Source organism: Aotus nancymaae, unplaced genomic scaffold (genome assembly GCF_030222135.1).
Source record: "Aotus nancymaae isolate 86718 unplaced genomic scaffold, 86718_ANA_hifiasm-v0.15.2.pri h1tg000067l, whole genome shotgun sequence".
Taxonomy (NCBI): domain Eukaryota; kingdom Metazoa; phylum Chordata; class Mammalia; order Primates; family Aotidae; genus Aotus; species Aotus nancymaae.
Window position 1 is genome coordinate 4,403,058 of NW_026988482.1, and position 25,150 is coordinate 4,428,207.

At 39.5% G+C, this 25,150-nt stretch overlaps 1 protein-coding gene across 2 annotated transcripts in view; it reads right to left on the bottom strand.

The window, feature by feature from the left end:
* DCUN1D1 (defective in cullin neddylation 1 domain containing 1) overlaps positions 1 to 25,150 on the bottom strand; it is a 37,266-nt gene that overhangs the window by 4,076 nt on the left and 8,040 nt on the right. The window contains exons 1-6 of one of the 2 annotated variants that reach the window (XM_012457077.3): positions 20,843 to 21,201; positions 18,218 to 18,434; positions 16,866 to 17,034; positions 14,349 to 14,479; positions 2,163 to 2,245; positions 1,855 to 1,951 (exon numbers count right to left, since the gene is read on the bottom strand). In XM_012457077.3, coding sequence (XP_012312500.1) covers positions 1,855 to 1,951; positions 2,163 to 2,245; positions 14,349 to 14,479; positions 16,866 to 17,034; positions 18,218 to 18,434; positions 20,843 to 20,848 — 703 coding nt within the window. In that variant the 5' untranslated portion in view covers positions 20,849 to 21,201. Of the gene's footprint in view, positions 1 to 1,854; positions 1,952 to 2,162; positions 2,246 to 14,348; positions 14,480 to 16,865; positions 17,035 to 18,217; positions 18,435 to 20,842; positions 21,202 to 25,150 lie in introns of those variants that run through there. The other variant, XM_021674508.2, reaches the window with a different exon arrangement.

Here is a 25,150-nt window from a genome sequence, read left to right on the forward strand (position 1 = left end):
CTTTTCTTTAAAACTTCCTCACAAAAGCATTAAAGTATATCATTCTTATCTATTACCAATGATTATGTCTTTCAAAACTCAAACTTTTTGGAGTTTTTACCCCAAATATTCCTTATATTCCTCGTGATTGATTACGCCAATATTTGGTTGTTCCTTGAGTGATAAAAAATAACTTGTCTGGCAACCAATCAATAATATGATTTTCTGAAGGCCACTGCAGTCAGGCAATGGAAGTAATTCGGTCAAAACTGGCAGCCAAAGGACAGGCCTGATATGACAGCATGCTGCCAGTGCTGAAGGCATGAGAGGAAAAACACATTTGCCAGCATTCTGTGGCAATCTCACAAAGGAAATTAACAGGAAGTGTGGAATTCCATCCTATTTCATGCTAATACATAACTAAAAGGTGTAAATTACATGTATGTATGCCTCTACACATTCACAGGCCCATCCCCAAGTCAGAAAGCTCTTCATTTGTGTGTAAACCCTAACAGAAGGCACCATTATTAGACATACGCAGGATTAAACAGTTCACTTTTTAAGGTAGATTCTAAATGACAATGAAAATGAAGAAATAACATCATCCTTGATTAGCCCTAATGATTCCAGGACACTTTTAAAGACACCAAGATCACAGGGGGTTTTTCAAAAAAATAGCTCCATCAGGTACCCTGCTGGTTCTCCAGTGGGGCTAGGTAAGTACGTATGAGGAAACCAAGGTAAATAAAAGTGCACGTCCTAGTAGTGGATGGTAGTGCCACCTTTACACAAATATGAAGAAACAGCAGAACAGTATTCAACCGGCGACTATTTACTGAATGCCAGCAATACTATACTAGGCAGCTGAAGTAAGTTTCAAAAAAAAAAAAAAAAAAAAAGGCGCCGTGGCTCACAGCTATAATCCCAGCACTTTGGGAGGCCGAGGCGGGCAGATCATGAGGTCAGGAGTTCAAGACCAGCCTGGCCAACATGGTGAAACCCTGTATGTATTAAAAATACAAAAAATTAGCCGGGCATGGTGGCGCGTGCCTGTAATCCCAGCTACTCAGGAGGCTGAGGCAGAATCACCTGAACCCAGGAGGCGGGGGTTGCAGTGAGCCAAGATCGCGCCACTGCAGTCCAGCCTGGGCAACAGAGCAAGACTCTGTCTCTAAAATAAAAAAAAAAAAAAAAACAAAGTCACTGAACTTAAGGAGTTTACAATCAAGCTTACACAGAAGACTAACAGATAATGAAAAAATATACAAATAAGTATAAAAACACATCAAGAAGTAAAAAGTAAACTTTCAGTTGCTAAAGTAAACTGAAAACCTAAAACATGGATAAAAATTACTCATGCTTTTCTGGAAGACATGAATACTGAGTTGGAATTGAAGGAAGCAGAATAATATAGATTGGTAAATGTATGAAGGTATTTCATACATTCAGAAGAGCATTAAAAAAAGCTTGGAGCTGGGCACGGTGGCTCATGCCTATAATCCCAACACTTTGGGAGGCCAAGGCAGGAGGACTGCTTGAGGCCAGGTGTACAAGATAGTAAGAGCCCTACTTCTACAAAACATTAAGAAATTAGTCAGGCGTTGTGGTACCTGCCTGCAGTCCTAGCTACTTGGGAGTCTGAGGCAGGAGGATCACTGAGTCCAGGAGATTGAAGGCTTGCAACGAGCCATGCTCAAACCAGTGCACTCAGGCCTGGGCAACAGAGTGAGACTGTCTCAAAAAAAAAAAAAAAGCTCGGAAGAGGGAAATCCAACTCTGAGGAAAACGAAAGTACATAAGAAGTTCAGGGGTACGTGATAAAAAGAGATAAAACAGCAGGTTAAAAAAAGTTGATGTGGCAAAAATTTTCATTACCTTCTTCATCGTAATTAGACATGTCATCTGCAATCATTGTACTGAAGTCTAAAAGAAGGTTCCAGGTGTCTTTTGGTATTGATCGTTTATGATGTTCCTATTTAAAAAAATAAAAACAAAATACATTTGTATCACTAAGAAGAGATGGGAAGAAGTTTGGACAATTCTAAACACAAGAATGCAAAACAACTGTGTAACAAAATGCTGGGAATCAAGCTTCTCACTCCATATCCAATACATTATGTTAATTTATCTTGAAACGGCAGAACCTTAGAGAAAACAGTGAACTGCAGAACATGTGAACTTACCAACAAAAATTTATTCCATAAGTCTAAGAATTTAAATCTTCCGTTAAGCACTAAGTTCCAGTAGGCAATGGCCATTTCTAGATCTGAAATATTAAAAACAAATTATATACTTAAATGCTACGAGCATCTGTCCCTCCAAAAAATAAAAATAAAAACAAACAAAAATACACACAAAAACAAAAGAAAGCCCAAAAATAGAAAGCTTGTATCCGGAATACGTATGTATTAAAAATTTCCTATACAAGTGAGTCCAAAGTTTGTATCCTCCTTCTTCAAAAATGACCAGGGACTTTAGGGCAAAAATGATACCACTTACCTCACAGGGGAATTCCGTGTTTTAGATTAGGTAATGCAGTTAAGCATACTGGCTCACAAGTGTTCAAATACTGGTTACTGTAATCAGGGTTTCTCAACCTGGGCACTTCCAACTTGCAGGCCAGATGACTCTGCTGTAGGGGCTGTCCTGTGTGCTGCAGGAAATGTAGCAATGTCTCTGACCTCTATCCACTACATGCCAGTAGCAGCTCCATTCAACCCCCACACTGGTGACAATCAAAATGTCTCCATATGAAGATCACCTGAGGGGCAAACCTGGCCCCGGCTGAGAATCCCGGACGTCCGCCTTTTTCGTCCACAGGTTGGGAAGTGAAGGACTGCTACTCAATCCTAAGTAATCTCATGCTCTAAACTGTTTACTGACTGATCCTGACCACAAAGAGACCATTAAGAATATGCATCTAAAACTTAAAATTCCTAAGAAACTAAGAATTTTTTAAAGTTTGTCAAAGACAATATAAATGACTTTTTAATTGGGCATGGAGCAGAGAAGGGTAGGGAAGCAATAATGCTGCATGACAAAGAACTACACTCATCACGGGACAGAGAACTACGATCCTTTCAGGGAACTAAAGTAATTAAGAAAGTATCTAGTTTTTATGGGTGAATTTACTTCTCCAGCACAAGAAAACTTACATCCTAAGTAACTTGAAAGTCTTTTTATTAATAGATGACATCTCAAAACCTTCTTCATAATCTAAGAAATCATGAGAGACTAGGAAAGACAAAAATTGGGGCAAGTGCTGCTCCAATTTTCAAAAGGAATAAAGAGCCGGGCGCGGTGCCTCACACCTGAAATCCCAGCACTTCGGGAGGCCAAGGTGGGCGGATCACAAGGTCAGGAGTTCGAGACCAGCCTGGCCAACATAGTGAAACCCCATCTCTACTAAAAATACAAAAATTAGCTAGGCATGGTGGTGTGCACCTGTAATCCCAGCTACTCGGGAGGCTGAGGTAGGAGAATTGCTTGAAACCGGAAGGCGGAGGTTGCAATGAGTAGAGATCACGCCACTGCACTCTAGCCTGGGCAACAAAAGCGTAACTCCGTCTCAAAAAAAAAAAAAAAAAGCAACAAAGAGTAGGCCAGGCGTGGTGATTCACATCTGTAATCCCAGCACATCGGGAGGCCAAGGCAGGCGGATCACTTGAGGTCAGGAGTTCAAAACCAGCCTGGCCAACATGGTGAAACTCTGTCTCTACTAAAAATACCAAAAAAAATTAGCTGGGTGTGGTAGTGGGCACCTATAATTCCAAATACCTGGGAGGCTGAGGCAGGAGAATTTCTTGAACCCAGGAGGTGGAGGTTGCAGTGAGCAGAGATCATGCCACGGCACTCCAGCCTGGAGGAACAGAACAAGACTGTGTCTCAAAAAAAAAAGGGGGGTAAATCTGACGCTAATTCACTGTCAAAAACGGATGATTTGTAAGAAATCAGTTGTAGGCTGCATGTAGTGGCTCATGCCTGTAATCCCAGCACTTTGGGAAGCTGAGGTGGGAAGACTGCTTGAGGTCTGGAGTTCAAGACCAGCCTGGACAACATAGCAAGACCCCATCTCTACAAAAAATTTAAAAATACAAAAAAATTAGCCAGGCGTGGTGGGTGGGTGCCTGTAATCCCAGGTACTTGGGAGGCTGAGACAGGAAAATCACTTGAATCCAGGAGGCAGAGGTTGTAGTGAGCGAAGATAGCGCCACTGCACTCCAGCCTGGGCGACAAGAGCAAAACTCCGTCTCAAAAAAAAAAAAAAAAAATATATATATATATATATATATATATACATATATAAAAAACACCAATTTCTAATGGCACTTCCCTTTTAATCTATGCAATCTGTAAAGCTCCATACCCAATATTCCTTCCAGGTTGTTTAATTTTGTTCTTTACCAACTCAACATACAATTGTCTGGTTTAAGTGCCATAAATGTTCAGTTGAGACTAAATATTTGCTGTTATTAGTGTGCTTAATTCACTTCACTTTAAATGCATTAAATTTATGAGAACTAAGCAAATTGCTAGGGTATGTTTTTCCTTTTCAACTAATTTGTATAAAATCAGGATGACAATGAAATATTCAAATAAATACAAACCACGTGACACCTACGAATGCCCACTGGTCAGCTGATACAGCAAATAAGAACTTGACAAAAGCAAGCGTGTATGCACATGGTGTTTCAAAGTTCAGGCTGTAATCCTGAACAACACAGTGAGACCTGGTCTCTACTAAAAAGCAAAAGACTTAGCTGGTATGGTGGCACATGCCTGTAGTCCCAGCTACTCGAGTGGCTGAGGCAGGAAGATCGATAGAGCCAAGGAGGCTGAAGCTGCAGTGAGTCATGACTGTGCCACTGCACTCCAGCCTGGGTGACAGAGCAAGATTGTCTCCCAAAAAAAAAACCCCACACACACACACACACACACACACACACACACGAAAAAAAGTTCAAAAAGAAGGGAATTTCTTGTAGTCTACATTCATTGTCCTGATTCCTCATTTCCCACACATTCTAATCCTATTAACTGATGTCTACCTGTCATCCACCCCAATGAAATTAAACTCTGAAGGGTCATCAGACCCTCTGGTTACTAAACGAATACTCTGATGTCTCCTCTGCAGTATCTGAGAGAATTGAGCATACCTCCTGATAGAACTGTCACTTCCTGCAGCTTCAATGCTAAGCACTCTACTGATTTCCCCTCTTCAATCAAGGCTTCTCATTTTCTATTCCTGGTGCTCCTCTTCTTCCATTCATCCATCAAATGTTGGTGTGTTCTAACTGTGTGTCACACTTTTCTAATTTCCCTCAGATTTTCAAACCTATGCCATTGTTCATGTTACATATTCAACCACCCCAACAGCCCCTAAATCTGAAAGCGATCTCTGTATTCTAGACCATTTATCTAACTGCCTGAAGACATCTTCACCTTGGTATCCACAAACAACTTAAACTCTGCAGGGCTCAAACTGAACCCTATCTTACCTCTATAGACCTGCTCTTCCTTCTCTCGGTGTCACCACCCTCTACAGTATTTCTCAATGAAACACAACTTCTCATTAGCACCACCTCTACCTCCAAACCCCTGCTCCCCCTTCCCATGGCCAGTAGAAACCCACCAATTCCCAAATGTGTCCTGAAAGTGTTGATAATCCCTGAGAAAGACTCCTTCCTTCCTCATCAGACGCAATCAACCAAAGCATGTTTTTTGTTGGTGGTGGTCGCGCTGGGTCTTTTTGAGATGGAGTCTCACTCTGTCGCCCAGGCTGGAGTGTAGTGGCGTGATCGCTGCTCACTGAAACCTCTGCCTCCCAGGGTTCAAGCGATTCTCCTGCCTCAGCCTCCTGAGTAGCTGGGATCACAGGTGTGTGTCACCACACCTGGCTAATTTTTTGTATTTTTAGTAGAGACAGGGTTTCACCATATTGGCCAGGCTGGTCTCGAACTCCTGACATCATGATCCGCCCGCCTTGGCCTCCCAAAGTGCTGGGATTACAGGCCTGAGCCACCGCCCCCAGCCCCTAAGGACTTTTTAAATCTGTCTCTTCTCCATCCCCACTGGGAAGGCCTATGTTAGGATATTCTTCATTTCTAACTAAATCACTGGGACAGCTCCATAACCAATCTCTCTTCTAGCCCACTTTTCACTCCTTTCAAAGGACCATAGTGCTTTGAGATGGACCTTCAAGCATGAATCTGATGTCACTTCCATGTTAAAATTCTTCCATCATTTCCAATTACTTTTTGATAAAATTTGCACTTCTAGTCAAATGAACTCAAAGGTGGAATGTTCCTTCACCTCCCAGCAAGTGAGCATGCTAAGCCCTCAACCTAAAATGATTGCTTTGTTCCTTTGGTCTTGAAAACGTGCATTCATTCTTCAAGGCTCAAAAACTATAACCTTTTTGAAGGGATTACAAACTACCCCAGACAGACCAAAGATGCTCTTGACTCATGCTCTCAGAGTAAGTAGTCAAGTGTTTTTGAATAAAAAAAGAGTTTAACTCAGAACGATTAATAACTTATAACCAAGAGTTGAAATACATTAAGACTGAACAAGGATAAAATGTCAATTGTCACAGGTACAGGAACAGATGCCCTTTAGAAATAAATTTCTAAGTGACGAAGAGAACAGCTTAGCTAGAGAGAGGTGGTTTAACACAGTAGTTTAGAGTATGAGTTTTAGTCTCTTAAACCCCTACTCTACCACCCATTCAGTGACCTTGGGCAACTGGGCTGATTTCTCTTTGATTCAGTTTAAAATGAAGATAATAATAGTACCTATCCTTACACGGTTCTTCTAAGGACAAAATGAGTTAATATATACAAAGCATTTATAATACTACCTGGCAAACAACGTATCGGTCTTTACTATTATCATTATTTTAAATCATTTAGAATTGTTATTTTAGATTCTGAAGCAGTATTGGAAAAGACAGTAAGGTCAGTGATAAGGCATCAAGGAGGAACACCAGTTAAAACAAGTGGAAGCAAAATAGAGAGAAAGAGAGATAAGCAAGTCCTAGTAACAAACAGTATTGCAAAAAATTGAGATCCTGGGAAAATAAATCTTTAAGTCCTTACGGTAAAATGTGAAATGCAAACAGAGATACTCCCCATGTTATTCTTTCCAAGAGAATCGACAAGAATAACATGGGATTTCACAACGCATCATCAGGTGAATGCAGGATGAACGGGACATGAATTGAGACCAGATCTAATCCTAGTCCCTAAGAGAAACAGAGTGCTGCCAGCTCACTAGGGAGGATGGAATCGTGATGAAAAATCCTATTCACTTTAACCAAATTCCTTCTCATAGAGGACAGTTAAAAAAAAAATCCTATTCACAATGTCTTTTTTTGAACTCAATCTCAACACATTTTATAACAATGAAAAAGATGCAAAATAACATATATAGAAGTCTGTTCACACAAGGTTCAAAACCAGTGCTCGCGCACTTTCAAACTGTTCAGCAAATAAAGTACGTGTGTCCAGCCGTCTACTGAGATACAAAGAAAATATGGTAAATGCTAACAACTGGGAATCCAAGGGAAGAAAATGCAAAAGTTCAGAGAACTATTTTGCAACCTTTTTGTAGGTTTGATATTTTTCAAAATAAAGAGTTAAAAACCCAGACAAATCTAATTTATATTGTTTAGAAACACAAACACGATTAGTAAAAAAAAAATAAGAATGTGATTATCTAAAGAATGATTTCCAACTCTGGGAAGAAAGATGAACTGCCGAGTGAGAGCCTCGCTGGCGTCTTCGGACGCTGGCAGCCTCTTCGCCTGGCCGTCTCAAGCATGAACTTCCCTTTATATTCATTACACTCCCTATATAAATTCTGTGCATTTTTTTCTGTATGCACATTTCACAAGAAAAAAAGCTAAAAACAATGTGATGCGGTATATAAAAATACAAATAAAAATATACGCTTCTTAGACATTATTTGAAAATACTGCTTTTGCTTTATGACAAGCAAACATAAGCAATGAGGCTTTTGCTACGAGCCATTTACCTGAGATCATTTACCAAAAGGCACTTACTGAGGACCAATTTTTGAGGCTGGCAATGTAACAATGTCATCTTATTTTTACATGACTTAGTTCTTTTCTTATACAACCATCAATTCTGAATCTGGTTTAGTTTGGTATCTGGTAATACATCATACATAATTTCTATTGTTCATGTCTAAAATTCATCTATTTTTCCATAGCGTTTTCTGATTTCCTCATTAGGATTTCATAGTATCTTTTGTGAAATTGTCAGAAGTTGGTCAGAATTTCACATTCTTGTCTTTTTTTTTTTTTTTTTTTGAGACAGAGTCTCACTTGTTGCCCAGGCTGGAGTGTGATCTTGACTCACTGCAACCTCTGCCTCCTGGGTTCAAGTAATTCTTCGGTCTCAGTCTCCTGAGTAGCTGGGATTACAGGCGTGTGCCACCACACCCAGCTAATTTAAATTGATTTTTAATACAGTGATATTAATTCATTTGATGGTCTCCTCCTGTGTCTTCTAAATCAATATCAAAGTCTAAATCATCATCACTTTCTTCATTTCTTCTGCAGCTTCTTCTATGGCTGGAACTTAGATTCTTTTCAATATTTTCTGTTTTGTCTGGTTCTTTACTGAACGGAATAGCAATGTCTTCTTCTTTCCACGTTTTGCACAAACTTCAAGTTCATAGGCATGTGGTCTAGACGTTGTGTGATATGAATCCTCCAATGTCTTTTGTAAACGTTTAACACATTTTTAAGGTTTTGATAGTGGTCTGTATTTACTATATTTTACACGCCACTCAAGAACTTCTTTACAGTGTTGACATAATCCATCATGAAGTTTTTGTGTGTGTGTTGTTTTTTTGAGACAGTCTTGCTCTATGGCCCAGGCTGGAGTGCAGTGGCACGATCTCAGCTCACTGCAACCTCTGACTCCCAGGTTCAAGCCATTCTCCTGCCTCAGCACCCCCTCAACCCCCCACCCCCGAGTATCTGAGATTACAGGTGCCCGCCATCACACCCAGCTAATTTTTGTATTTTTAGTAGAGACAGGGTTTCACCATGTTGGTCAGGCTGGTCTTGAACTCCTGACCTCAAGTGATCCACCTGCCTCGGCCTCCAAAGTGCTGGGATTACAGGTGTGAGCACCAGGTGAACTTGTCATTTTTGAAGCTAAATGTATTCTGGTGCTTCTGAGGCCTGGAATGAGGCACGTTGCCCTTCTGGGAGCTCTTCACCAAAGCCACAATCGCCACTCACCAGGAGCAAGCAAAAGCCACAGTGTCTTACTTTCACTTAGGGACAGCTACAGGTAGCACAACATAACACCACCACACAGAACGTGGAGGCATAAGGCCTGAGATGTAGTCTCAGTTCCAGTCCAACAACTCTCCAGTTAGGTGACTTTATTAACAAATCAGTCTCTCTGGCTATGAGTTTCCTCATCTATATGATGGAGAAGATAATATGGTTTTACTTAGCCCAAAGGGGTTGTTATGAGAACCAAATGAGATTATATAGATGATCATACTCAAAACACTATAAAATTATTCCTAAATATTAGACTAAATGTTTAACAAATGATGTTCAAATCAATTGTAAAGGTGTAAGATTCCAGCTGAACCACAGCTCACAAGAAAATGACCCACAGACTTTAGTCTAATGAATGTTCAATATTGGCTCATGCCTATAATCCCAGCACTTTGGGAGGCCAAGACGGGCGGATCACCTGAGGTCAGGAGTTCGAGACCAGCCTGACTAGCATGGAGACACTCCATCTCTACTAAAAATACAAAATTAACCAGGCATGGTGGCGCATGCCTGTAGTCCCAGTCACTCGGGAGGCTGAGGCAGGAGAATCACTTGAACCTGGGAGGCAGAGGTTGTGGTGAGCCGACATCGCGCTATTGCACTCCAGTCTCAGCAACAAGCGCAAAACTGCGTCTCAAAAAAAAAAAAAAGTTCAGTATGGCCCTAAAAATGCTAAAGAACATAATCTTTGATCAAATGAACAGAATGAATAGTCTCACAAAAAATAACAGATCCACAGTATTCTACATTAAATAGCCTCCTTTTGAAATACAATGTTCAACTTTATGGGCTCTATCTTGAAAGAAATTGGAAATGTGTTTCGGGGGAGAGTGGCGGGAATAACAAATGTCTCCTGTAAAAAGAACAGTTAAAATAACCAGAATGCTGGCCTGGAAAAAAACCAGGGGTAACTGCTAGCAGATCTTTCTTTCAGCCTTGGTCTGTGTTGCACTGGAAGACACGTAAGCGTAATGGCGGAAGTACTAAAGACCAGAGTGTTAGCTTAGTAAGGAGGAACTGTGGCCTAACAAGTAAGGCTGCTCTGTGATAGGAATGGGCAACTTCCCACAACAGTGTGTGCCCAGTCCCTGCATGCTCAAAGGGAGAAGCTGAATGAGCGTCAGGTCAGGATGCTGCTTTGGGTAGGTTAAATTTTATAGAGGACTTACGAAATCCCTTTCAAATTTAAGATTCAGGCAATTATCAGAAATGACAGGCTGGGTGCGGTGGCTCATGCCTGTAATCCCAAGACTTTGGGAAGTCAAGGCAGGGTGATCACTTGAGGCCAGGAGTTTGAGGCCAGCCTGGACGACACAGTGAGTCCTTATCTCTACAAAAAATTTAAAAATTAGCCAGCCATGGTGGCACACGCCTGTAGTCCTGGCTACTCCACAGGCAAAGGCAGGAGGATCACTTGAGTCTAGGAGTCTGAGGCTGCAGTGAACAATGATCATACCACTACACTCCAGCCTAGGCAACAGGGCCAGATCCTAGATCTAAAACAAATTTTTAAAAAAATTAAGTCAGATTACTAAAGCAGATGGCAATAGAGGAAGCACCCTCTAAGAAATAAGGTTATAGAAAGTGAAAAAATACCAGCCTGGGCAATACAGCAAGTCCCCATCTCCACAAGAAATTAAAATAATTAGCCTGGCATGATGGGGCTTGCCTATATAGTTTCAGCTACTCGGGAGGCTGAGGCAGGAGGATCACTTGAGCCCAGGAGGTCAAGCCTGCAGTGAGCCATCATCGCACCACTGCATTCCAGCCTGAACAACAGAGCAAGACCTGCATCAGAAAACAAAACAAAACAGAAAAACAAAAAACATGGAAAACACCGGTTCTCATTTTCATTAGCGCAGCTATTTATAAACAAACCGCAGTGCCGTCGCGGTCATTCTCTGCCAATTTGTTTTGGGCGTCTTACCTCTTCTCCTATGATCTTCTAATTCCTCTCTGCCAAGTCTTGTAATTTAAGAGCCCTGTGAACTCTTAGAAAGGCTATTAAAAAAACTGTTTTCTTTTTAATTAAACTCTACAAATAAGCAAGTCATTACATTTCCTGATACCTAACACCAAAGCAAAACAAAACAAAAAGTGTGATTTGTCTCTTACTAAACTTTTTCTTTCTTTTTTTAATTAATAGACTTTTTTAGATTTAGGTTTATGAAAAAGTTGAGCAGCAAGTAGAGATTTCCATATTCCCTCTCTCTTCCCCAGTCAGTTCCTACTGTTTTTAACATCTTGCTTTAGTGTGGTAGTTTTTATAATTGATGAAACAATATGAATACATTATTATTGACTAAAGTCCATATTCCACATTAGAGTTTATTCTTTGTATTATACACTGTATGGTTATGGCAGGGGGTCTTAAATAATATTTTCATTGTAGTTAAACACACATAACAAGGTTTATCATCTTGACCTTTTTGAAGTGTGCAGTTCAGCAGTGTGAAGTATATCCCCATTGTTGTGCAATTTATCTTCAGAATGCTCATCTCGCAAAACAAAAACTCTACATCCATTAAATATTACATTTTTTCTTAAGATCAATACTTACTAGGTAACAATAAACACAATTTTTAAATATAATGCTTTCACGTTTCTCAATTTTTCCTGTAATCTAAAATTCCAGTTTACCATATTAATATATCCAATAGCTATAAAAATTTAATTTTGCTTAATTTTTACCACATAAAATAAAAACTAAGATTCAGCATCAAAACTACATATTTACCCAAAACAGCATTTATTTTATGCTCCAATAAAGGGTGGAGATTTAACTAAGAAACAGGTTAAGTCCCTTTCAATTAACATTTGACATTCACATTATATTTAATCATATTAAAATATTGTACATTTCTAAATATGACAAAATAATTATTTTAATACATACAGGTAAATTCAAAGACTTTAGCAGATTATCTGTGGAAAGGAAAGAGAAAAATAGAAAAAACATCCCAGTTAACTGGTGGCCCCAGACAGAGAAACTAGTTGTAGGTATCCCAGCTTATTTTGCTTGCAAAACAAGGATTTTTCCTTTAAGAATAAAATCCAATCGATACTGAACACTCAAGCTGGCAAGGAGGCTTTATTATTGAGAATTCTGCTTTACAAACATTTTATGACTCTAATCAATTCAGTCATGTTTAGTAACTCATGGGGCCACACTGAGTTAGAAATGCTACACATTTATCCCTTCCCCTCCAGCTTTCCATCACTTCCTCGGTCTAATCCCTATTCACATAACCTGTTTCTCAACACTTCTCCCTCTCTAATTTAAAAAATAAAGAGGAATTAGTGCAAAAGGCCCCTGGTGAGCGTTTTCAACTACTCTAGCTTCAAAAACCCCAAAAAAACCTCACTACCTTTTACTGGGCAAGTTACTTAAACTTCCTGGGCCTAAGTTTCCTCATCTTCGAATTAAGGATGATAAACAGCTAGCACTGTATGACTGTGTATTTGGCACAGCACACAGCAGGTGGTAAATTACTGAATGAAAGAATGAATAACTCAAAAAACTCAGTAAAACTCACATGAGGCAGTGCTATGGTCTGGATACGGCTGGTTTGTTCCCACCAACACTCATACCGAAATTTCATCCCCTGTGGTGGTGCTGTAAGGTGGGGCCTGGTGGGCCGGGTTTCAATCGTGGGGGTGGACTCCTCAAAAATGGCTTGGTGCTAGTCTCCTTTTGCAACTGTGAGTTCTTGCCAGAGGGAGCAGAGTAGTTCCTGGAGTGTGTTACTGTGAAGTGAGGCTTCTCCTCCTGTTTGGTCTCTCTCTTCACAGACCTTCCCTTTGTTATTCTCTGCCATGTTATGATGCAGCATAAAAGCATTCTGCAGAAGCCAGGGCCATGCCCTTAAACTTCCTAGCCTGCAGAACCATGAGCTAAACAAATCTCTTTATACGTCAGGTCTTAGGTATTCTGTTACAGCAACATGAAATGGACTTACATACAGACAAGACAAGCAGTATGTGTACAGTACAGTAGTCAGCACGGTGCCAGGCACACTAAAAGCTCACATTAAATGGAAGTCATCACCATCATCAAAATCTTCACTGGGTCCCCATTTCCCACAAATTCCACGTCAAACCTTCCAGTCCCCAAAAACAAAACAAAAACCCTTTCTGATTTCAAAAGAAGTCTGGTTATTAAGCCTTCTTGTGTCTCACCAATTTATAATCTCCAAACAAGCATTCCCATGAAAATCAAACCAACAACTTCTCTCTTGCACAAAGCCAAGCTCATTGCTTAAGTTTTAGACCTTCATTCATAACTATCTTCTCACTGGAATATCTTCTATCTTCCCTTGTCCAGCCAAACACCAAATCCCTGAGTTCATATCCCACCTTGTCCAGGAAGCATTTCCCAACCACTCCTGCTTTTACTCATTTCTCCTTTTCTCTAAAACCCCTACACGGTCTTATGATTTTGTAATTATCTACTAGCACTGTCTAATCTCTTTAGGTAATTTGCAAATTACACTGTATCTAAATTACACCGTATCTTTTACTCTCACATCCCTTAACTATCCCCAAAAGCAAATGTACAAATATAAATGGATTGATCTAAACTGTTACAGTGGTTATTTCTGGATAATAAGATTATGAAAGATAAGCATTTCCTTTTTCATCCTTATAGTTTTCAAATAAATCATAACAAAAAAGAATAAATGTATCTGGCATTCTATGACTCAGAAATCTTATAATGTTATTTCTATAAATGCTAAGATCCTAAAATATCTTTGGGATCATGAATGAATGAATGAATGAATGCATAAGTAAATGTCAGTGGAATTTTAACAACTATCTTCTATACTGACTGCAGTTTTTATAAAACAAAAGTCAGTGGTTCACATATGGCACCAAGGGTGTGCATGGTATTTTCTAATTAAAAGTTCCCTTTTTCTTATTTTTTCAATAATTGGTATTTTCATGACTTTATGCTCAAAACACATAACTTTCTATTACAAAAATGACACTGTCAATGTATTTGAATATATCTGAAACATCAAATATAATTTTAAAAAACTCTTACCTAATCCTTTTTGTCCTGGATTCTTTGCAAAATTAAAAGTAAACTGGTAAAAATCCTTAAATCGTGCTGGTTCTTTCAGTTCTTGTTCCATCTTGGGTATCTGGGCCTTTAGTTTTTCTATGCTGTCACATCTACATTATAAAATTAAGTTTATAAAAGATTAACTTTTTCACTATAAATTAATAACTTATTTATTCCCATGAAGGCTTACATTTATTTCCCAGAACTTCTTTCTTAAAAATCAAATAGTTGGAATTCAATCTTTCTATATTACATAAATATAAACAAGCATGGGCGTTAGCTGCAGGAAGAATAGGTCTGGAGGGATTAAATGTTCTAAATAATGACTGAAAAGAAACGAGCTATCCGTTTTAACTACATAATTCACTAGACTACCAACACTTTCACGAGTAGAAGTCAGCTTCAGAGGATAAATAAGAATGCATAGTAATCAGCAGAACAATCATTTTAAACTGTATTAGACACTACTGACATGGTATTAATCATGTCTACTATCTAAATTAACTAAAGCATGGTCTCTTGCTTACGAGGAAACATTCCTTTTGAAAACTTGCTTCTTGTGAATATTAAGCTTTTTCTATATGTGCAAAACATTCAACTTTCAAAGAGTTTGAAAAGCTCTAAGCACAAGCCTTACTTTCCTCATATAGCCTTAGGGTAGAAATACCCTATTTCTTACAGATTCCACAAACAAACCAATTTTTTTCCTTCTAATCATTTTCTGCTTTTATTTTCCTTCTACATTCTTTGTGACACCTTCCAGACTATTAGTTTGTAAATTAAAATTTTGATTTGAAAGTTCATTACACATTATGTGAATTCAGTTTCAAATTTTTAAAACCATTGCTTCCGTAAGTTCTGGTAAAACCTGTCCTAGCACAGAAAATCCCAGCAAGTTCAGGATGGGCCTGGCTTTGGCTGAAGGACATAGTGTCCAGGCCAGTTAATTTACTGCCTCTCAGCTTTAAACCTGCCCTTCTTTGCCCTACTTTGTGATATTGGACTACAAACTGTGAGACTTCATTTTTCTTGCCAGCTGGCTCAGTGTTAGGCTGGAAGAGGAAGAAGGCACTTTTCTCATCCCAGTTTGTTGTTTAGTGTGTGGGAAGATCCCAGCAGTACCCAGCAGTGGTAGCAATCTCACAGCACACAGCAAGTGCCTCTCGGCAGTTTTGTCACCAGCATCACAGGTGGCCAACCCTCTCCCCCAGCCCCCGGGTCTGAATCTCAGCCTTGTGGGGATCGCCGAAGCTTCTCAATTTCTTCCTTGTCTGTTCACTTCCCTCACTTCCCAGAGGTGGTAGCAGCTTGCTGCAACTGATACCTGTTACGTCGTGGACTTTCCTTTTATCCCTCTGACAGAGTAAAGCAATTCTTTAAGTTTTCCCTGTTAAAATTATTGGTGTGGTTTTTGTATCTTGGCTGGACTCTGACTGATTGCAACATCTCTCAGGTTCAAATGATGACTCTAATACTACCTAACTGATTCTGTATTTTCTCTGTACCTCAGTTTCTTCATCTCTAAAAGGGGGATAGAAAGACTATTCTCAAAAAGTTGCTGTGAAGAGGCAGGTGAAGTACTTGGCACAGTTAACTGAAATAAAATAGTGTTCAATAAATGTTAGCTATTATTACTCAATAGTGGCCAACTAAAAACAGAGAGGGCAGCTACCTACCAACAGACTGATTACTTCTGTCTGCAACCTCACTAAATATGAAAACCTCTACCCATGACTCTTCAATTAATTTCTCCAAAGACATTCAGCTAATCGGCTGTTAAAGTGTAAGTGAAACAAGCAGTAACTTCTAAAGTATCTTCCAGTTTTTAAATTCTAGGATTTTATAAATGCAGGGTTCACAGTCTCACATTAGGAAATAACTTTTTTATTTATTTATTTTTTGAGACAGAGTCTCGCTCTATCCCCAGGCTGGAGTGCAGTGGCGCAATCCTGGCTCACTGCAACTTTTTTCCGGTTTCAAGCAGTTCCCCTGCCTCAGCCTCCCGAGTAGCTGGGATTACAGGCACGCGCCACCACACCTGGCTAATTTTATTTTTAGTAGAGACGGGGCTTCACCATGTTGGCCAGGATGGTCTCGATCTCTTTGCCTCGAGATCCACCCACCTCGGCCTCCCAAAGTGCTGGGATTACAGGCGTGAGCCACCGCGCCCGGCCGGAAATAACTTTAAAACTTGGTCATTTCACTTTTCCATGTTGAATATTACGTATAATTTTAATACTAATGAACCTGCCTTAGAAGTAAATGAGGAGAATATATCCAAAAAGAATAGGCTGTACTAACTATACAAATAACTTGACAAGCCCGGAAAACCGTGTAACATGGAAACCAGCCAGTTAACCCACTTCTGTGTATACCAACGTTTCTTGGCCAGTAAATCTTTAAATTTACATTTCATGAAACATTTTTATAAAAAATCATGACATGATTCAGTTCCACAGTCACATATCTACTTTCCTATTGTAATTACATACTCACCCTAATTCCGTCATGCCATCCATGAACTCCTGCTTGGAGAACTCACACTGTGTGGCTGCTCTGAACTTCCATGCAATAATCAACACACTAATGCTGGCTGGATCGAGTGCCAGGTCATCACAGAACTGCTGTATACCATCTATTCCAATTTTATTCTCATCTTGAGGATCTTTAAAAATAACAACTCAATATTAAAGTAGTGTTATATTTTGCTACATTACCAAAACTGAAAAAGGGAACGCTTTATATTCCATGTTTCAAATGACCACAATATACGGAAGACATGAAACAATATCACTCCAACGTATCCTTGCCCATTATTTAAAGCTGCTTTCCTCTCTAACCACATTCTTAAAGTGCACAAGATATGTGCAGATGGATACATGATTTTTAAAGTCTCATTTATTCATGTGAAATATGTGCATACTTACACACATTCAGAAAATCAGACATTCGCATATAGACACATGGGATTCTAATATATCCATATTTTGCTTAAGTAGGTGCTCGGAACAGAAATTCTTTTTTTCTTAGAACAAAGTTCATTTTACCACAACAACTACTTTTAAGAGTATCAGAAAAATTATAAACTAAACTATGCAATTCAACCCTAATCTCAACAATGTAAATATCTGTTGTTTAAAGAAAAAAAATCAATATTTACTTATCAGACAGGCAAAAAACTTAAATAACAGAAACAAACAGAAGCACTCGTGCACTCCTATCAAATCTGATTTGCTAGCATCTTTCTAAAAGTAATCTGGCAATATCTCCAGCAATAAAAACACACACATTATTTGACTCTGGAGCACAAGTTATGCATAAAATATCCCATTTTCAGAAAAACTTTGAAAGAAACTCTGTAAATATATTTCTGCATAAACATAAAAGATATACAAGAATCCACACCAGGCTATTAATAGTTACTTAGGAGAATAAATAAGGAAAAGACAGAGAAACTATTAACCTTTTCTTATTCACCTATTATGCAGTTTTTAAAAAGTATGCATTACTTTCTAATTCTTTAAAGACTTAGTATGCAGGTTTTCTTAAAGGCTGGTTCAGCTGAGTTTTATGTATATGAGGGGAGAAAAAACAGTTGCCCATCCTCATTCTCAACTTGGATAATGGGGGAGAAAAAAAGGAGGGGAGGAAAATAAAAAGGCCAAGAAGAAATCTCAGTGAGAAGAAAATTATTTCTCCTCAGACCTCTTGAAGTAACTCTAAGATTACAGACCTCTATTGGATACATACACCCAATTTATGTTACATATAGTATTGGATATCTCACAAGCCGATAGTTTGGAAAAATCTGGTCCAAAATTTATTTAAAGTCACAAGCAAGCACTCACCTTTGTATCTATTGTACAGTTGTTCTAACTTCTTCCTGTCCAATGATCCTTTTACACTCTCTCGTATATAAAGTTCAGGATTTTGGAAAAAATTATCTGTTGCGACATCTAACTTCCAGTCATTTTGAGATAGACAACTTACTGCTGTTTTTTCACTAGATTGTGTGAAGATCATAAACTGACGAACTTTATCCTTCTGCGATGATTTCAACTTGTTCTATTAAAACCAGAGAATAAACTGAAACTTTATGTAAAATCACTTAAGACTAAATATTTCTATATGGCTGACTAAATGTTCTTAGCAATACTTTTTCCTTATAAAACATTAAAACATTTTAGCTTAAGATTTATTTTTGATCTATTATTAATCAGAAAGACTAACTTTTTAAAAAATCTGAAACATAAAACTTGGTAGAGTTTTGGAAGAGTAACTAGGACAGAAGTGAAGGAAGCTAACCAGCCAGCGTTCCTCCTACAGTGGGTCCTGAGAGCGTCCATAAAGGCTGCAGGAGGGAGCGCTGCCTCTCTAAACCCCAGCAAGCACCACGTTCTGAGATGGATGCCCGAGGAGACACAGGGAAAAGGTGAAATGATCTGACCAGTCAGCAAATGCCCCAGGGAACCAGGAGATTAACAGGTGTTTACTGCAGTCCTAATACCCACTATAAAAGGATATGGGGCGGGAGGAGGGGGAGCCTCCCCAACACCACCCACCTTGTTTTCTTGCTCTTTTTACCAAATTGGAGAAAGCAATAAAATATGAGTATTCGACATTTCCCCTAGTTGTATTCAGAAACCGAGAAAATTATCAACAAAATTTCCTCGTATTTTCACTCGAATCAGAAGATGCATCCTTCCTACTGAAATCAATTTTTTCTTTGTCCCCTAAAGAGATCACCTCATTGCCTTAGCCAGAGCCCAGCAGAGGCCCTTGCTCTCTCCAAACAGCCCTGCTACCTCTTCTCAGAGAGGAGAAGAGATGAAGAGATAATCGCCTCTTCTCACTTGCTGTACACTGTCAAGGATTCATTTCTCATCTGACCTAAACCCACAGCAAAATAAGGCAGGATACTGTCAGGATCAAGGACATGTTCTCCCTTCCCTCCCAAGCTGGCCTCCTAGCAACTGCAGCCTCACCACTGTGACTCTTCCTCCTCCCAAGCTCCAATACCATCTCCTAGCAAAATACCTGGGTTTTTCCTGGGCTACTACCATAAATAGAGAGGGAAAACTTGAGTAGGGTACTCATGAATAGATACAATATTCTGTGGTTTAAGCAACACATCTGAGAAGCCCAGATTCTCTCATCTAGCCCAAACAGATCATAAACATCAACTTCCAGATTAGACAGATCAGAGAACCTTCACCTTCTGGCATTTGTTCAAAAAAAATCACTCAGGTTGTTATTAGTAGAAATGAGACAAAAACGAAGAAGTCTCATGAATCTGAGTAATCTTTCCACAAATCACACTGCTTGCTATACATATTTACAAAGTTTTTGAGATTTGCAACATATTTCCACCGATCACAGTAAAAACTAGACTATGCAAATCAAGTATGAAAACTAACCCTATTTCCTGCAATATGAAAAATGTCTATGCTCTGGAGTCTGCCAGCCACACCCCTCTCTTTGTAAATATGTTACTGTTAAGATTACAAGTTAAGGCCAGGTGCAGCGGCTCATTCCTGTAATCTCAGCACTTTGGGAGGTCAAGGCGGGCAGATCACAAGGTCAGGAGTTCAAGACCAGCCTGGCCAACATGGTGAAATCCCATCTCTACAAAAAAATACAAAAATTAGCTAGGCGTAGTGGCATGCACCTGTAATCCCAGCTACTCAGGAGACTGAGGCAGGAGAATCGCTTGAACCCAGGAGGTGGAGGTTGCAGGGAGCCAAGACCGCACCACTGCACTCCAGCCTGGGTGACAGAGTAAGACTTGAGACTCCATCTCAACAACAAAAAAAAAGGATTACAAATTAAAATCTCAACCTCCGTACTCCACTAAAATTGAGAAACTTTCAATTCATATGAATTCACGACTCTTCTGCTTCTTCACTAATAACTCTACAACATCTGGACATAGTCATATCCCATTACACAACACAACCTTCAAGTGTCTAGGTGTCCAGGATTCTTCCCTTTTGAAAACTATCTCCTCCTTCAGATTGACTGTTCAATGACAACGAATTCACAATGAAATCAAATGCCAAGGAAGGTAACTGTCTTAATTTAATTTTGCTTAAATGAAAGTTAACAAGAAACTGTTTTGATTCCAACTTTTGTTACTGAAAATTGTTTTAAAACTTAGTGTACCTTTCTTCCTTGAGCGACAGAGTACACTAACATGTTTCACACTCCTCTGAGGAACAGGAAGCACCACTGTACAAAGGTACAGAAAGTGCTGGAGATTAACCTGGAAGTGCACCAACCACAGACCACATCCTGGAAATTACGGGGTTTTTTTTATTTTAAAGACGGGGTCTTGCTATGTTGCCCAGTCTGGTCTTGAACACCTGGGCTCAAGCAATCCACTTGCCTCAGCCTCTGAAAATCCTGGGACTACAGGAGTGAGCTACTGCGCCCAGCCTGGAAATTACTTTTTAATTAAACCTGATGTAACTTACTGGCATAACTTTTCCCCCGTTCTCCTAAAAGTTGGAGGTGGCGAAACAATCAGGTTTATCTGGGGTTTCATCATATAGCTTTAAATCCAGTGCTCAGTTCCCTGCAGGGCCAATTGCCTTTGTTGAAGGGTGGAAGGAAAAAAAAAAACAGCTTAAGTCACTTCTACAAGCCAAAAAGAGCTGTTCATTCTATTAGTGACTTTCTATCAAAAAGCAAGATAATAGAAGACTAGGCAAACAAAGATAAAAAACTGTCTTACCCACAAAAATTAAAAACAAAATTATACAAATGAATTCCGTGTCATATCTTATTTGAAAACAGTTTAGGTCATAAATAATACATGTAAATGTAAACTTTTTTTTTTTTGAGACAAAGTCTTGCTCTGTCACCCAGGCTGGAGTGCAATGGCGCAATCTCGGCTCACTGAAACCTCTGCCTCCTGGGCTCAAGCGATCCTCCTGCCTCAGCCTCCCAAGTAGCTGGGATTACAGGCATGTGCCACCATGCCTAGCTAATTTTTATATTTTTAGTAGAGACAGGGTTTCACCATATTGGCCAGGCTGGTCTCGAACTCCTGACCTCAGGTGATCATTAAAAAGTAATGAGTTTAAAAAGGCCTCCTAAAGTGCTGAGATTATAGACGTGAGCCACTGTGCCCAACCAAATGTAAACTAATTTAACTGGTTTGGTATAAATTTCCACCATCTAGGGCAATATCAATATATCTGAAGAAACAGGGTACACCTACCCATTTCTAACACCATAAACGCCACTGAGTTATATGAAGCCAAGAACTGACAATATGGACTCCAGCTAAGCTAAGTGGATATTGACAATCCCATGCCTGTAAAGTCTGATAAATACCCTCGACTTCTTTTTTTTTTTGAGACAGAGTCTCACTCTGTCGCCAGGTGCCAGGTTGGAGTGCAATGGCACAATCTCAGCTCACTGCAACCTCCGCCTCCCGAGATCAAGCAATTCTTCTGCCTCAGCCTCCTGAGTAGCTGGGACTACAGGTGCATGCCACGACACTCAGCTAGTTTTTGTATTTTTAGTAGAGATGGGGGTTTCACCATGTTGGCCAGGATAGCCTCAATCTCTTGACTTCGTGATCCGCCCGTCTCGGCCTCCCCAAGTGCTGGGATTACAGGCGTGAGCCACCGGCCTCCTCCACTTCTTATAATGCACTCTGACTACTTCTCTGTCAGCTCTCTGTCCCTAGAATACATTTGAACACTTGATTCCCTACTAAGGGCATTCAATTCTGTAGTCTCAAAGGCTATCCTAGAATAAAGCTGGAGTACACCTGACCAATTTAGGAGAGCTGTAACACTCCCATCCCCTTTTCCTAAGCCACACAGATGTACAAGGCAGTGTTCCGATTTTGACAGTATGGTACCAAAAGTTTACATCTCTTATCAACTTAGAGAAGAGAAAAAGGTGACTAACCAGAGAAGAATTATTTTATTGGGGATGAGAGGGTGGATAGAAAACTGAGGTGAAAGAAAAAGCAGATGGATTTTTTCTGTTTCTACTACAAACCCAGTGGGGAACTTCCCAAGAGCAAAGACGTGACAGCTACAATGATTCAGCACTCAAATGTAATAGATGCCATTGACTTAAATACTTATTTAAAGGGAATAAACTAGCATGATCATTAAATAAGATCAGGCAATACAATCTTCAGTATTCAAATGTTAAAACTACGGAGATAGCACCAAGTTTTCAAAGAAATGCAACAGTAGTAAGGATGTAAAATGCAAAAAACAGAATATATTTTGCTTTTTAATTCCAGCAAAAAAAACGGGGGTGGGGGGAGGAGAAACGCTATCTCTTGTAACAGAAAGCTAATTACAGTTGTATCAAAGATTACCAAAGTTAGAAATACTGTCATAATCTGAACAGTAAAATGAACTTATTTGCTCAACTTTCCAAAATATAACATGCCAAGTTACCAACACGTATTGTTTTACTCTTAAATCTAGCATATTTGCATTTTTTTTTTTACTCAGGAAATTAAAGAATTAGAGTCAGCCAGGTGCAGTAACTCACACCTGTAATTCAGCACTTTGGGAGGCCAAGGCAGTAGGACTGTTTGAGGCCAGGAGTTCAAGACCCAGCCTGGACTTGGCAACACAATGAGACCCTGTCTCTACCAAAAAAAAAAAAAAAAAAATTGTAATTAGCTGGGTGCTGTAGTGCACGCCTATAGTCCTGAGGTGGGAGGATGAGGATTACCTGAGCCCAAGAGTTCAAGGCTGCAGCGAGCTATGATAGCAGCACTGCACTACAGCTTGGGTGACAGAGTGAAATCTTACCTCAAAAAAAAAAAAAGAAAAAGAAAGAAATTTAAGAATCACATTTAAAATAATAGTTTATCTGAAGAAAAAGTAATGAGTTTTAAAAGTCTTCCTATTAAAAGTTATTTCCCTAAGGAAAAACAATAAACATGGAAAATGACTTTCTAGTCAACTAAGTTCTAACAATTTCAAAATAGAAATAATTTTAGTAAGTGATTTTTTTTTTTTTTGAGACAGAGTCTCACTCTGTTGCCAGGTGCCAGGCTGGAGTGCAGTAGCACAATCTCAGCTCACTGCAACCTCCGCCTCCTGGGTTCAAGCAATTCTCCTGCCTCAGCCTCCCAAGTAGCTGGGACTACAGGCACGCGCCACCACGCCCAGCTAATTTTTGTATTTTTAGTAGAGACGGAGTTTCAGGATGGTCTCGATCTCTTGACCTCGTGATCCACCCACCTCGGCCTCCCAAAGTGCTGGGATTACAGGCGTGAGCCACTGCGCCCAACCATAAGTGATATTTTTAAAAGCAAAAAATTAAGATCCATTTTATTTCTATTAATTTGAATTTTTACCTTCTCACCCTTAAGTTTACATTTCAGCCTGAACTTCAGAAACAGACACTTAGGCCTTTATATTTTTAAAGGAATTAATTTTCTAACCCAATTCTAGTTATCTCAGGATTTGATGAATCTAGCTCACAAAAGTCAAAGCTTTCAAAACTGAAACACTTTTATGGTCACCCATAATTCTCACTAAAAGCTCCGTATGTTGTTATGTAATTATCATATTGACAGTTTAATTTCATCTGTAATTTAGAAGAGCTAGTTTTAACTTTAGAAGATCATACTTTCCATATATAATACATGGTATTCAGCAGATAAAGCAAAACGTTACCAATATCCAAAACCACTAACTTACAAAAAGCCCTCCAACAGAGACTATAGGTCCGAAGTCAAAAGTGCAGGAAAAACCAATTCAACTAATGACTGTTGAAGGGAGGACCATTGTGAGCAGTATTTCTTCACCTATTTTAATGGAAAAGTTAAGGAGCCAAATATGAACAATTTGCATTCCAACTAAAAATTCCCCATTAAGCCTTCCCTCACAACCTAACTAAAAAGATAATTTGAGGATGGAACTTCTATTTGGGGTGGTTTTTTCTTTCACTTGAGGACAGTATATAATAAATGGCAGGACCGCATGGCTTGAAACCGGGCACCTACTCCTGGAGCAGACTTTCACCTACAAACAGTTCTACTGCAGCAAAGTCAGAAAAGGAATCTAAGCAGGAGTAGCTCCTTTTCCTTCTACCTGCACAGAGAGGCAATATAACACGATTAGTTACTGAAGAGTACAGACTTTTAACTCCACCTGTACCACTTAACTGCTGTATGACTTTGGGGAAATTAGTCTTTCTGTGCTTCAACTTCTTCATCTATAAACAGAGTGCTGAGGTTACATTAATCAATTCAGGTGAAACTCTCAGAACCACAACTAGCACGTGGTAAGGGCTCCTCAGAAGTCCATAAATGAAGAAAGACAGACAGGTGTGGTGGCTCACACTTGTAATCCCAGCACTTTGGGAGGTCAAGGCAAGAGGACTGCTTGAGCTCAGGAGTTCAAGACCAGCCTGGACAGCGTAGCAAGACCTCGTCTGTATTAAAATTAACAAAAACAAAAAACGGGCCAAGCATGGTGGTGCATTCCTATAGTCCCAGCTACTTGGGAGGCTGCAATGGGAGGATCGCTTGAGCCCAGGACACAGAGGCTGCAGTGAGTTATGATGGCGCCACTGCACTCCAGCCTGGGCAAGACAAGGCATGGGATCCTGTCTAAAAATAAATAACTCTAGAAAAAAATTTTTAATGGTAAACAATAAACTATACTAAAACTAGCAGCTAACATTTGAGCTCCTACTGTGTGCCAGGCACTGTGCTAGGTACTTATCAACAATCCTGCAAGATGATTCCATTTTACCCATGAGGAATCAAACTTTGAGATCATGTATCT